Consider the following 12,718-nt stretch of genomic DNA (forward strand, 5'->3'; position numbering starts at 1 on the left):
CCTCTGTTTCCCAGCTTCCAGCTTTTTACTGTTAAGATACAGGTCTGTGGTATAACAGAAATCAAAGGGGTCATAATGAAATGTCTGAAGGAGAGTAGTGGAATCTACTTTTAATTCATTAGTTTAATGGATGTGGAAAATCTGTTAGAATTGTTTTCTATACATAAGGCTTGTTATTGTTTGTTCTTTCTCTGCCTTAGAAGAATCCAACATTAGAAGTATGTCACATTTTTAGGCCCAGAAGTGTGGAACAGCTTTTAATGGGAAAGAAAATGTTATTTGAAAACTAGAAAACTGAGCAGTGAAATAAATTGAGCCTCAAAAAGTGATTGAAATCTCCCAGTCAATATACAAAAGGCATCCGAAGACTTGTGAAGTCTGACGGAATCTCTTTGGTTTGAGGTGTCTTTCATTTTGCATCAGGGCTTACATTTTTTTAAAAATAGAAGAAAGCAGTGCTGTCAGGTGAAGCGGGCTTGAAAGCAGGCTGCCTGTTCATGAAAGCCTGAAATTGTGCACAACTCCAGATAATGCGTCTTCAGCAGATAACTGAAATAATACATTTCCTAAATTGGTTGCATTAAGCAATTACTGATACTGTGGTGGAAACCATATAATTTTCTTCCTTCCTTGTAGCCTCAGCGCCGTGTCACGTTTCACCTACCAGATGGCTCCCAGGAAAGCTGCAGTGACAGTGGGCTTGGAGACCATGAACCCACAAGCGGTGCTAGCACATCGCACCCCCTGCCCCTCGGCTTCCCCCAGGAAGAGTACTATGAGCAAGCTTCACCCAACAGCCGGACGGAAGGAGACGGCAACTCAGACCCGGAGTCCAGTAAGTGATGAACTCTGGTCATCTTACTTGTTAAATCATTTGGGTATCAAAAGTGGTCTTCTTTTTCAGGCAACTGTTGGAACTGAACATTGATTTTAATGTGGTTATAGAAACCCTATATTTCTAAAAATGCGAAGTCTGACCATTGGAAGTAAAACACTCTTGAGCTGTAAAGAGTTTATGCATTACCTGGTATTTTTATAGATCTGCTGTGCTATGTGCAGAGGAGCTTTCTGCAGAGGTTAACGCTGTTGCCCTTACAGTAATAAATACTGCTCTGAGGGAGTTTACGCTTTTTAATGTGTCTCCCTACCCAACGCTGCTGTGCATTGGAGTTTGTTTTAACAAACTTCTGGATGGTGAGTAGGTCTGCGAAGACACTGCAGCCTCCAGAAGTAAGGGTTTCTTGATTTGTCTTTTGCGAGTAACTATGGTATGTAGTAATCATCTCAAAAGAGTTTGTCATCTTCTACTGTTATCACTGGCTTCTTAGGGTATTGAAAACAGTTAGGCAAAATCAAGATGAGCTCAAGACCACACTAGAGCTATGGATACTGACCTTGCTTTCTCTGCCATGAAGTGATAGCCTGTTAGAGACTCCACTGCACTTTAGTTAACTGTTAATTGTCCAGGGGCTCTTTATCTGGATTAAATTGAACCATGCCATTGATAAAAAGACACCTGAATGTGTGTAAGCCTCTGAGGCCTTGTTAGTAGCCTCATAAGTGATTTGAAAATACATCTGTTCTGGGCAAAACTTGGCCCGAAAGGTGTACTTCAGCTGCTTTACTGTATCATGACAAATGAATTAGAAAGTCCTATGCACCTGAAATAGCTCTGTGAGAAGGTAGTTACATCTCTGCACTGGCAAATACAGTATCCAGCAGAGAGCATTACCTCCAGCTCCGAGCTGGCGCTGACAAATTCAGCCTGGCTCTCGGAAATCACGCTGCTGCCTCTGCATTGTGCTGCCCGAGACTGGAGTCTGAGGGGCTTGTCTGCATGGATGAGGACCGTTCCCTCTTTTTCTTTTAGTTCATAAACTATTAACTAGGGATCATCAGTTTCAGACCCTAAAATTTGTAAAGTTGTATGGTTCCTGAAATAACGCCAGAATATTTTATCTGAGCTGGTAGACAGCTGACAAGAACCATCAGAGGTTTTGGACGTTGTGTTGAAAACAGTGTTTTTGTTTGTGTTTATACACTTGAGGCTTTAGTATACCCTTAAGAATATTCTAGGCAGTCAAACTGAATTCCTCACAGAATGAGGTTCTAAGGGGTACAGATGTACCCCCAAAGAAAGAAAATATCAAATTATATATTGGGTTTGCTGCTTTTGCTATGCGTACTCATGATTTGAACTTGCTTTCCAACTCTTTTTCATTTTAACTCTGATATGCTTTACTACAGTGAGCATGATGTACATGAGATCAGTATTTGGGTCCTTTCATGCAGGGAGCGTGGGACAGGACCTGGCATATGAGGAGTTGTTAGAACAGGCATGTGGATCCTGTCTTGCCGTTTACAAAGAGGCTCAGGTTTTGGATTTACCAGTGCTTTTTGAGCCCAGTTTTTGCAATTTCAGAAGAAATATGTGTCATGACTCTTCTAGAATGTTGCCCTAAATGTAATACAGCTTTGATATCTGAATATCATTGACACATATCACTGTGTGGAGACTAAGCAGGCATCCGATGTCTTTTCAAGTCTGAAGTGAAGAACATTTAATCACCTGTCTAATTACCTGACAGTTCAGTTTTAAACTTGAAATCACAGTTTAATTAGCATTTTTGTTATGTGAAGATTTTTTGCCCTTCTAACTGATCTTATTGAAACAGTTCAAATGACACAATATAGCGTGATGCTGACAGTGAGGAAAGTGTAGTTTGCAGTCCTTTTTTAGTGTTTCATGGTTATATTAATGGTAGCATCCAGCAGCGCAAAAAAAAAAGCAGATACAAATAGATGTGTTGTGTGTTCTCACACGTCTAAGTAAAAAAGAAAGGGAAGACCCGCAGCATAACCACCCCTCCCCTTCCCATCCTTTAACATAATACACAGACATCATTCCCTTAGTTCATGGACCTTCCCTGTAAAATGTCCATTAAAATGTCCATTGAGTTCACCCAGCCCATGACTCTGGGCTCCATCTGTTGTATCAGTCTTTCAGGGTGGGAGAGATGGTGTGTGGCGTTGGGTTGCTGCATACCAAGTCAGTCATCGTTCCGTCACTGCTGCACAGCTTGTTTCATAGTTGATCTTCCATGGGTTGGGAGGCTCGTACTCTGATATCATTGATACAACACAGAGGTGACACACAGTATTATATAGCAGTTCACATTGTGCCATTCAGTTCATTGACTGTTTTCACCCAAAATCAAATCCCCTTGAGGCACACATCGGATTTCTCCATCCTCCCGCATCACCCACCAAGTGCACCCAGGTCCTCGAGCAAAAGCAATCCCACGAATGGGTTTGCCTTTGCTGGAGGCAGGAAGAACCCAGACTGTTTTGCCCAGCATACCTTTTGTGTGCACTACAGGGACTCTATCCCCTTCCACAGTATGTAGGATTTCTGACTGGGCAGGGCCAGCTCGGTTGGCAGATCCCCTCGTGTTGACTAACCACGTGGCTTTTGCTAAATGTGTATCCCAGTGCCTGAATGTCCCACCCCCCATTGCTCTCAGTGTAGTTTTTAACAGTCCATTGTACCGTTCAATTTTCCCAGAGGCTGGTGCGTGATAGGGGATGTGATACACCCACTCAATGCCGTGCTCTTTGGCCCAGGTGTCTGTGAGGCTATTTCGGAAATGAGTCCCGTTGTCTGACTCAATTCTCTCTGGGGTGCCATGTCGCCACAGGACTTGTTTCTCAAGACCCAGGATAGTGTTCCGGGCAGTGGCGTGGGGGACAGGAGATGTTTCCAGCCAGCCAGTCGTTGTTTCTACCATTGTAAGCACATGGCGCTTGCCTTGGCGGGTCTGTGGGAGTGTGATATAGTCAATTTGCCAGGCCTCCCCATATTTATATTTCAGCCATCGTCCCCCACACCACAGAGGCTTTACCCGCTTTGCTTGCTTGATTGCGGCGCATGTGTCACATTCGTGGATAACCTGTGCAATAACATCCATGGTCAAGTCCACCCCTCGATCACGAGCCCACCTGTATGTTGCATCTCTCCCTTGATGGCCTGAGGTGTCATGGGCCCACCGAGCTACAAATAGTTCACCCTTATGCTGCCAGTCCAGATCCACCTCAGCCACTTCAGTCTTGGCAGCCTGATCTACCTGCTGGTTGTTTCGATGTTCTTCTGTGGCCCGACTCCTGGGGACGTGAGCATCCACATGCCGTACCTTTACAACCAGTTTCTCTACCCGTGCAGCAATATCTTGCCAAAATGTGGCAGCCCAGATGGGTTTGCCTCGGCGCTGCCAGTTGCTTTGCTTCCACTGCTGCAGCCAGCCCCACAGGGCATTTGCCACCATCCAGGAGTCAGTATAGAGATAGAGCACTGGCCACTTTTCCCGTTCAGCGATGTCTAAGGCCAGCTGGATGGCCTTTACCTCTGCAAACTGGCTCGATTCACCTTCTCCTTCAGCAGGTTCTGCTACTTGTCGTGTAGGACTCCATACAGCAGCCTTCCATCTCCGGTGCTTTCCCACAAGGCGACAGGACCCATCAGTGAACAGGGCATATTGCTTCTCATCTTCTGGCAGTTTGTTATACAGTGGGGCTTCTTCAGCACGTGTCACCTCCTCCTCTGGTGATATTCCAAAGTCTTTGCCTTCTGGCCAGTCCATAATCACTTCCAAAATTCCTGGGCGACTGGGGTTTCCTACTCGAGCCCGCTGGGTGATCAGTGCAACCCATTTACTCCACGTAGCATCAGTTGCATGGTGTGTAGAGGGGATGTTTCCTTTGAACATCCAGCCCAGCACTGGCAGTCGGGGTGCCAGGAGCAACTGTGCTTCAGTACCAACCACTTCTGAAGCAGCTCGGACCCCTTCATATGCTGCCAATATCTCTTTTTCAGTTGGAGTATAGCGGGCTTCAGACCCTCTGTATCCCCGACTCCAAAACCCTAGGGGTCGACCCCGGGTCTCCCCATGTGCTTTCTGCCAGAGGCTCCAGGTAGGGCCATTCTCCCCGGCTGTGGTGTAGAGCACATTTTTTACATCTTGTCCTGCCTGGACTGGCCCAAGAGCTACTGCATGGACTATTTCTCGTTTAATCTGTTCAAAGGCTTGTCGTTGCTCAGGGCCCCATTTGAAACCATTCTTTTTCCGGGTCACTTGATAGAGAGGGCTTACGATCAGACTGTAATTTGGAATATGCATTCTCCAGAAACCCACAACGCCCAAGAAAGCTTGTGTTTCCTTTTTGCTAGTTGGTGGAGACATGGCTGCTATTTTGTTGATCACATCCATTGGAATCTGACGACGACCATCTTGCCATTTGATTCCTAAGAACTGGATTTCTCGTGCAGGTCCCTTCACCTTACTTTGTTTTATGGCAAAACCAGCTTTCAGAAGGATTTGGACTATTTTCTCTCCTTTCTCAAAAACTTCTTCCGCTGTGTTGCCCCACACAATGATGTCGTCAATGTATTGAAGGTGTTCTGGAGCTTCTCCCTGTTCCAGTACAGTCTGAATCAGTCCATGGCAAATGGTAGGACTGTGTTTCCACCCCTGGGGCAGTCGATTCCAGGTGTACTGGACGCCCCTCCATGTGAAAGCAAACTGTGGCCTGCACTCTGCTGCCAGAGGGATTGAGAAGAATGCATTAGCAATATCAATTGTGGCATACCACTTGGCCGCCTTTGACTCCAGTTCGTATTGAAGTTCTAGCATGTCTGGCACAGCAGCACTCAACGGTGGAGTGACTTCATTCAGGCCACGATAGTCTACTGTTAGTCTCCACTCTTGATTAGGCTTCCGGACTGGCCAGATGGGACTGTTAAAGGGTGAGTGGGTCTTACTGATGACTCCTTGGCTCCTCAGTTGGTGAATGAGTTTATGGATGGGGATCAGAGAGTCTCTGTTGGTGCGATATTGCCGCCGGTGCACTGTTGTGGTGGCGATTGGCACCTGTTGTTCTTTGACCTTCAGCAACCCCACCACAGAAGGGTCCTTTGAGAGACCGGGCAAGGTAGACAGCTGTTCAGTTTCCTCCGTCTCCAAGGCAGATACACCAAAAGCCCACTTGTAACCTTTGGGTCCTTGAAATACCCTCTCCTGAGGTAGTCTATGCCAAGGACGCACGGAGCCTCTGGGCCAGTCACAATGGGGTGCTTCTGCCACTCATTGCCAGTTAGGCTCACTTCGGCCTCCAATACAGTTAGCTCTTGAGATCCCCCTGTCACTCCAGCAATGCTGATGGGTTCTGCCCCTATATAGTTTGATGGCATTAAGGTGCACTGTGCGCCGGTGTCCACTAAAGCTTTATACTCCTGTGGGTCGGACGTGCCAGGCCATCGGATCCACACAGTCCAGTAAGCCCGGTTATCCCTTTCCTCCACCCGGCTGGAGGCAGGGCCCCTCTAGTCCTGATCATGGCAGTCACAACTCACTTCCTGTAAATGTGAGTCAGGAGTCCCTCTATTACACTTAGAAATAAAATCTGCGCTTCTACTCCTCTGTCTGGGGACTTGCTCACTGGAAACTGGAGCAGCAGCTTTCCTGGAAGAGCCTCCCTGAGTGACTGTTCTTCCTTGCAGTTCATGTACTCGTGCCTGTAGGGTCGAAGTAGGCTTGCCATCCCACCTCATCATGTCCTCTCCGTGGTCACGCAGGTAGAACCATAGGGTGGCCCGTGGTGTGTATCCCCTTCTTTGAGCCAAAGGACGCTTATTCCTAACAGCTGAGACACTGCTCTGTCGAGGTGGGGAGTAGGACAGATCTTCTTTGAGTTGCTGGACCTCTTGGGATAGTTTCTCCACAGCAGAGAAAAGCGAGGAAGAGATATTTGTGTCGTAATCCCAGAGTCTATCTATCACCTCTGCCACCATTGGTGCCTCGTCATCTTTCCAGGACATCACTGCCAATGAGTTTGCATGCGAAGATGGTGCGCTCCGTACAAACTTCCGCCACATGGGTCGTGTGCACTCGGCTTCATCTGGATCTTTGGATGACCGTTGATCGTCCAGGTCACCATAAATCACCTCAAACACAGCTAATTCCCTTAGATACTGGATGCCTTTCTCCATAGTTGTCCATTTTCCTGGACGATATGTAACATCTTCTTTAAAGGGATACCTTTCCTTCACTCCAGACAGGAGTCGCCTCCAGAGGCTGAGGGCTTGTGGTTTTTTTCCAATTGCTTTGTCAACGCGCCCTTCCCCAGAAAGGGATCCCAATTGTTTGGCTTCTTTTCCCTCTAGTTCCAGGCTACTGGCCCCATTATCCCAGCATCGGAGCAGCCAGGTGACAATGTGCTCACCTGAACGACGGCTATAATCTTTTCGCATATCTCGCAACTCGCTTAAGGACAGGGATCGGGTGGTCTCTATTTCATTTATTACTTCTCCCTCCTCTCCCCGCGATGGCCCTGGTTCTTCATCATCCCGTTCTAAACGAGTTGATGTCTGCTTCCAATATTTCGTCTTGTGTATGGGGGCAACTGATACTGGTACGGGTTTATTTTCTGAGCTAGCTCCGGTACTTGTTGTGGGGGTTTGAGTGGCTGCAGTGCCTGTTGTCAGGGCTGGATTGTCTACAGTGCCAGTCACTTTGCATTTCAATCCAGAGACCTTCTCTTCCCCCTGGGGGCACTGAATACTGTTGAGCAGGGCTCGGTATGCATGGGCCAGACCCCAACATGTTGCAGTTATCTGTGTCTCTCTGGAGTTCCCAGCGTAACAACATACTTTCTCCAAATATTCTACTAGTTTTTTAGGATTCTGCACTTGTTCGGGGGTGAAACTCCAAAACACTGGGGGTGCCCACTGCCCTAGGTATTTGCCCATGCTATCCCACATGCCCTGCCACTCGTAACTATCAAGCCTTGGGGCAGATTTCTGGGTGCTATTCTTAAGTTGCTTAGTCAAAACCAAAACAACATGCCCAAAAACTAACAATAAGTGCACCTTAACCACCCAAGGATGTTCAAGATACAAAAACGTTGTTGTTACAAAGGCACAGACATCATAGAACAAAGTTGCAACGGTATTATTTGTATTTCCTCCATATAAAACCTCTCAGAGGAGGAGGTATAATTGCTAATTGCCTCAACAAGGTGGTATCCAAAGTACAGTAACGGTTTCAGCAAAACCCCCAAATACCAGATAAAGCTGAAAATGAGTGTTTGTATAACAAATCTTGTAGGCAAAACATTACTAATCACAGCAGAACACAGCAGACTCAACAAACCAACACCGATTTTTAACACCAACTGCAAAAAGGACAACATGGTGCTGTGACCAGCAGCTGTTGTTATCTCCAACCCTTGAGCCCCACGTTGGGCGCCAAAAAGACTGTCGTGGTTTAGCAGCAGCTCAGCCCCACACAGCCGCTCGCTCACTCCCCCACCGGTAGATGGGGGAGAGAATCAGAAGGGTACCGCTTGTGGGTTGGGATAAGAACAGTTTAATAATTAAAATTAAAAGAAACAACAGTAGAAATGCAATGTAAAGGAGAACAACGAGAGGCGCGAAGCCCCGGGGGAGGGGGAAAGGAGGGGAGAGGGGGAACGAATTGCCAAAACGAACCGCGCTCGCCGCAGCCGCCCGCCGACCCGACGCCGCGCCGCCCCCGCGCTGCCACTGCCCCCCCTCAATATATTGGTCATGGTGTCACATGGTATGGAGTGAACCTGCCATTGGCCAGTCGGGGTCAGCCGCCCCCACCATGGCCCCGCCCCTCCCAGCCCCCCCCCCCGCCACGCGGCAGAGCGCGGGAAGCTGGAAAGGCAGCCGACCCCCACAGTGAGGAGAATTAACCCCTTCTCAGCCAAAACCAGCACAGCTATTTAAAATGATTTGTCTTCTCTTACTTTAGTTGCCTCTTCAAAAAAGCATCATGTGCAGTGTAGTAGACGCGTCACAAGGAAGAGATGCCTATAAACTCACACTAAGTAAACAGTAATGTAAAAATGCATGTAGATTTGTCAAAAACGTTATCCTTAAGTAACAGCACTAATGTATGCGTATTCATATTTTCTGCTAATAAATCGCTCAAACTAATAAGGATGCTCCAATGGCTCCCTATGCTGAGGATTTTAACCACACCACCTTTTTTTCCCCTTTTCTTTTTTCCCCCCTGTATTATGTTTGAATACAAAACACCCTACAAACATAGACAAAAAGTAACAAGTTCTCTTTTGGTAAACTTCCACAGGAAACTGTCTCTCAACGGTGCCCACTTAGTGGCTGTAAGCAGTGATGTTGACCGAAGGGGTTGAAAGGTGTACATCAACCCTGGTTGTACTTGGTTATTTAACATATGTGTAACGTATTACTGACAGATTTTCATGCTTCACCTGTTTTTATAGCATTATCAAAACAATCTGACTCTTTTTTTTTTTCCGTCTAGGGAATAAAATTATTTTTCTTACTTTTATTTGGAGAAGATTAAATATGCCCAGTCTAGCTAAGAACGTGGGCAGAGTAAGAAGAATATGATTGCAGCCTTGGGGGGAGGAAGCCAGAAAACCTGAAAGTAATATGCAATTAAATAATTGTAATTATTTTGTATAGACAAAATGGAAGTATAAACAAAGATAGCTGAAAATTAAAGGACTAGTTAATGAGGCAAATCACACTGAGATTTCAGGGTTTTGAATAGGAGAAAAATGGGATCTTAAGGAGAGGGCACCTCCATAATGATATTTAATATGAATTAGCCACTAATGAATAATCCAAGAAAGTTGTCTTGAAAATCAGGAAGTGGAGCCCTAAGGAAAGGATGGCCAAAAGGCAAGCCAATGTGTACGGTAACTTCACAGTCACTTCAAGCCAGCGTTCCCAGAGGTGGCTATGGCTGCTTGTTTATTCTCTCCCAGTTGCACCTTCTCTTGTGGCAGCACAAGCATTTGTAGAGCTTCTTGGGTGGTCAGGATAGAAGAATTCATCTGGCTTCAACCTGATCTGGGTGGGGAGAAAGTTACATGAGGCACTACTTGAGGACAGCAAACGAGTGAATGAGTGGCTGGGCAAAGCTTAGGCTGGCTTTAAGTGATCATCAGACTTCAAGAGTATTAGGACTGTAATCTATGGTATTTAACGACATAAGAAGGAGGTTTGCAGCAAGGATGACATCTGTTCATGATTAAAGATAGCATATATTTCTTCCCCAAAATTAAAAGAATAGTTTCACCTTGCCTTAATTTTTGATAAGGCTGATGTTGATGGGAGCAAAGACAGGCTGATGAAGAATGATGATAATGGAACTAAAAGTCAGATCAGGTTCAGTGCATTCATGTGGAGGAGAGGAGATAATCTTCCTCCCAGGATATCAAAACTGATAGTGTTTTCCTTATTTTTCTGTAACTCTAAGAGATAAGGTGTCAAGAAAAAAAAGGCTTTGCTACTGGAAAACATTTACAAGAAAGAAACTATAAGATATATGTAAACAGAAAACAATAAAAGGTATGATAAGTTTTCCGAGAATAGTACTAGATTATCTGGATCATCTCACTTCAATGACTTGTATTTTTAATCTTGGGGAGTGGGGTATATGTATAGCTAGTCTATATAGATTTAAGAACTGGTAACTATTATTATGACATTAAGGTGAAGCACTATTAAATAAGAAGGAAAAGGCACAGTAGAAGAATGGAAAAAATCTCCATCATTATATTTATTAATGAGTTTGGCATTAAAAAGCAGGAATGCGTCAATGAAATATTCTGCTGTCTCAGAGCCTGAAAATAGAGAGGAGGAGGTGTGTAAGACACAAGAATTGGATTTTGCTAAGGATTTGGAGTTATAGCAGTGGGATGAAATCTAATAGTTGAGAGTATTTCTCAAAGGAATGGGTGTATGTAACCAGTATATAAATCAGCAGCTGAAAATAACATCAAGAAAAAACCAACTGAGTATTACAAAGATAAACTATAAATCACCAGTACCTAACATGATTGTGAAAAAATCCTGGGCTACCCCTCATGCAGAGGAAAAAAGAAAGAAAAATGAAAAACCCAAGGCATTGATAATACCACAACGGGAATATTACGAGTAGAGCTGGATTCCCACATTTTACGAAAGGTGAACTCACTTGAGAAACAGGTGTAAAGAAATATTATTAATAAAAAGGGAATGGAATGCCTATATGCAGAAAAAGCACTTAATATGGGCTTGTTTAAACTGCAAATTAAAGGCTGGCTGGGGATTAAGACTGCTCACAAGTAATAGCAGAGAATGGGCGTAGAGAGATATTGGTGGCCAAAATGAAGCACTGGGTTGCTTCACAGGTGCTGTCTGTAAATCAGCCATGGCCAGAAATCTGGGGATTGCAAATAAGATCAGTGAGGAAGTATAGAAGGAGGGAATGAGAATGCTAACTGGTTTTAAAAAGAAGTTTGATAAATTTATGAGAGGGCAAATAAATTGTCCTCTGTAATAGCAGCAAATCTGTTCTGTGATTTAAGAGGTCCCTTTTCTGTGTTTGTAATATAAAAGCTGTCAGCGACTGCGTTTGCCGAATCTCAGTTCTGCATTAGCCCTTGCCTTCGACTTCCAGCACCAGGCTGGACACGGGGCCGGTGCACGTGCTGCAGTAGCCGGCCAGGGAGCTTTGCCCTGCTGCCGCCGACCGCCCACGCTGACGGGGAGCCGTGACGGCAGCCCGTCCTTGCACAAGCGCTGTGGGAAGTTTACCTTAATGACAGCTCACAGGGTCCTGTAAATCTCATTGATGTCATTGTGAAGAAGAAAGGGTCAGCACTGCACACTGACGGCAGGCAGCTGAAGGTAGGGAGCTTGTTCTCCCTGGGGAAAACAGCTACATTTTTTGCCATGCTGACTTGTCCGATAATCAGAAACTCTGTGGTTGCTGAAATATACTCTTTAAACATCATCAGTAAGACTGCTCGGGCAGCTGGACTTCAGACCTCATGCTGGGGCACGAGAAAAAATAAAACTACAAAGTTTTAAGTATCTTGTTCCCTGTCCGAAAACTGGGGCTAGGAGTGATTGCCAGCAGATACGATTTTTTTTAACAGTGTTTTTGTTTTTTTTTTTTTGTTGTTGTTGTTGTTCTTTTCTTGTGTGCTTTTAGTTCCACAACAAGGTTGAAAAGTAACAGTAATTTAATTCTGGTTTTGCTGAGTTATAAACACACTATAGTGCTTAGATCTAATTTGAGTAAAAAATAAAGACACTGTCGTTAGTTAAAGATAATAAATCTTGGGCTAAAACACATCCCAGTCTACCACATCTGCCCATTGGGTCCTTTTACTTCTACTGTATTGGGTTTTTCTATCCCCATGGCTGAACACTAATAATTAATTCAGAAAGCGCTGAGGTAATTAATCTTTCTGAGGCAATAGAGTTTGATTGATCTTCTACCTTTAATCAAATTAGCTTGTATGTAGGTGGGGGAATGTAATGGCTGAGTATGGTACTGTACCACTTGGTGCAGTGCCAACCTTTCCGATGACCTCCTGAGAGCATGCCCATGAATCACATATATATAAACCACCACAGCAATCATTAAGTGGCTGTTTGATTTAAAAGATGGGGAACTGGCAGAGATCAAAATCAGGATGTGCTCAGTGTTCACATTTTAAAGTATGTCTTCTTTAGAAGTGCAACTTTATATCTGTATGGCATATGTTTGAGGGCATCAAATGTCACAGGGCTGAAAACTGGATTTTCCAGATGTTTTAGCTATCTGTTTCTAAAATAAAATAACTGTCTAGTCATAAGCACATACAGTGAAGCAAG

General features: G+C 44.9%; 1 protein-coding gene across 5 annotated transcripts in view; it reads left to right on the forward strand.

Annotated features, from left to right (window-relative positions):
* The window catches only part of PCDH11X (protocadherin 11 X-linked), a 520,325-nt gene that overhangs the window by 371,124 nt on the left and 136,483 nt on the right, over positions 1-12,718 (forward strand). For 4 of the 5 annotated variants that reach the window (XM_075106680.1, XM_075106676.1, XM_075106677.1 and 1 more), the window contains one exon: positions 637-835. The exons of the other annotated variant lie outside the window; for it this stretch is intronic. In XM_075106680.1, coding sequence (XP_074962781.1) covers positions 637-835 — 199 coding nt within the window. The remainder of the gene's footprint in view (positions 1-636; positions 836-12,718) is intronic. 5 annotated transcript variants of the gene reach the window in all.

This window comes from Phalacrocorax aristotelis, chromosome 11 (assembly GCF_949628215.1).
Source record: "Phalacrocorax aristotelis chromosome 11, bGulAri2.1, whole genome shotgun sequence".
NCBI classification, from domain to species: Eukaryota; Metazoa; Chordata; class Aves; order Suliformes; family Phalacrocoracidae; genus Phalacrocorax; species Phalacrocorax aristotelis.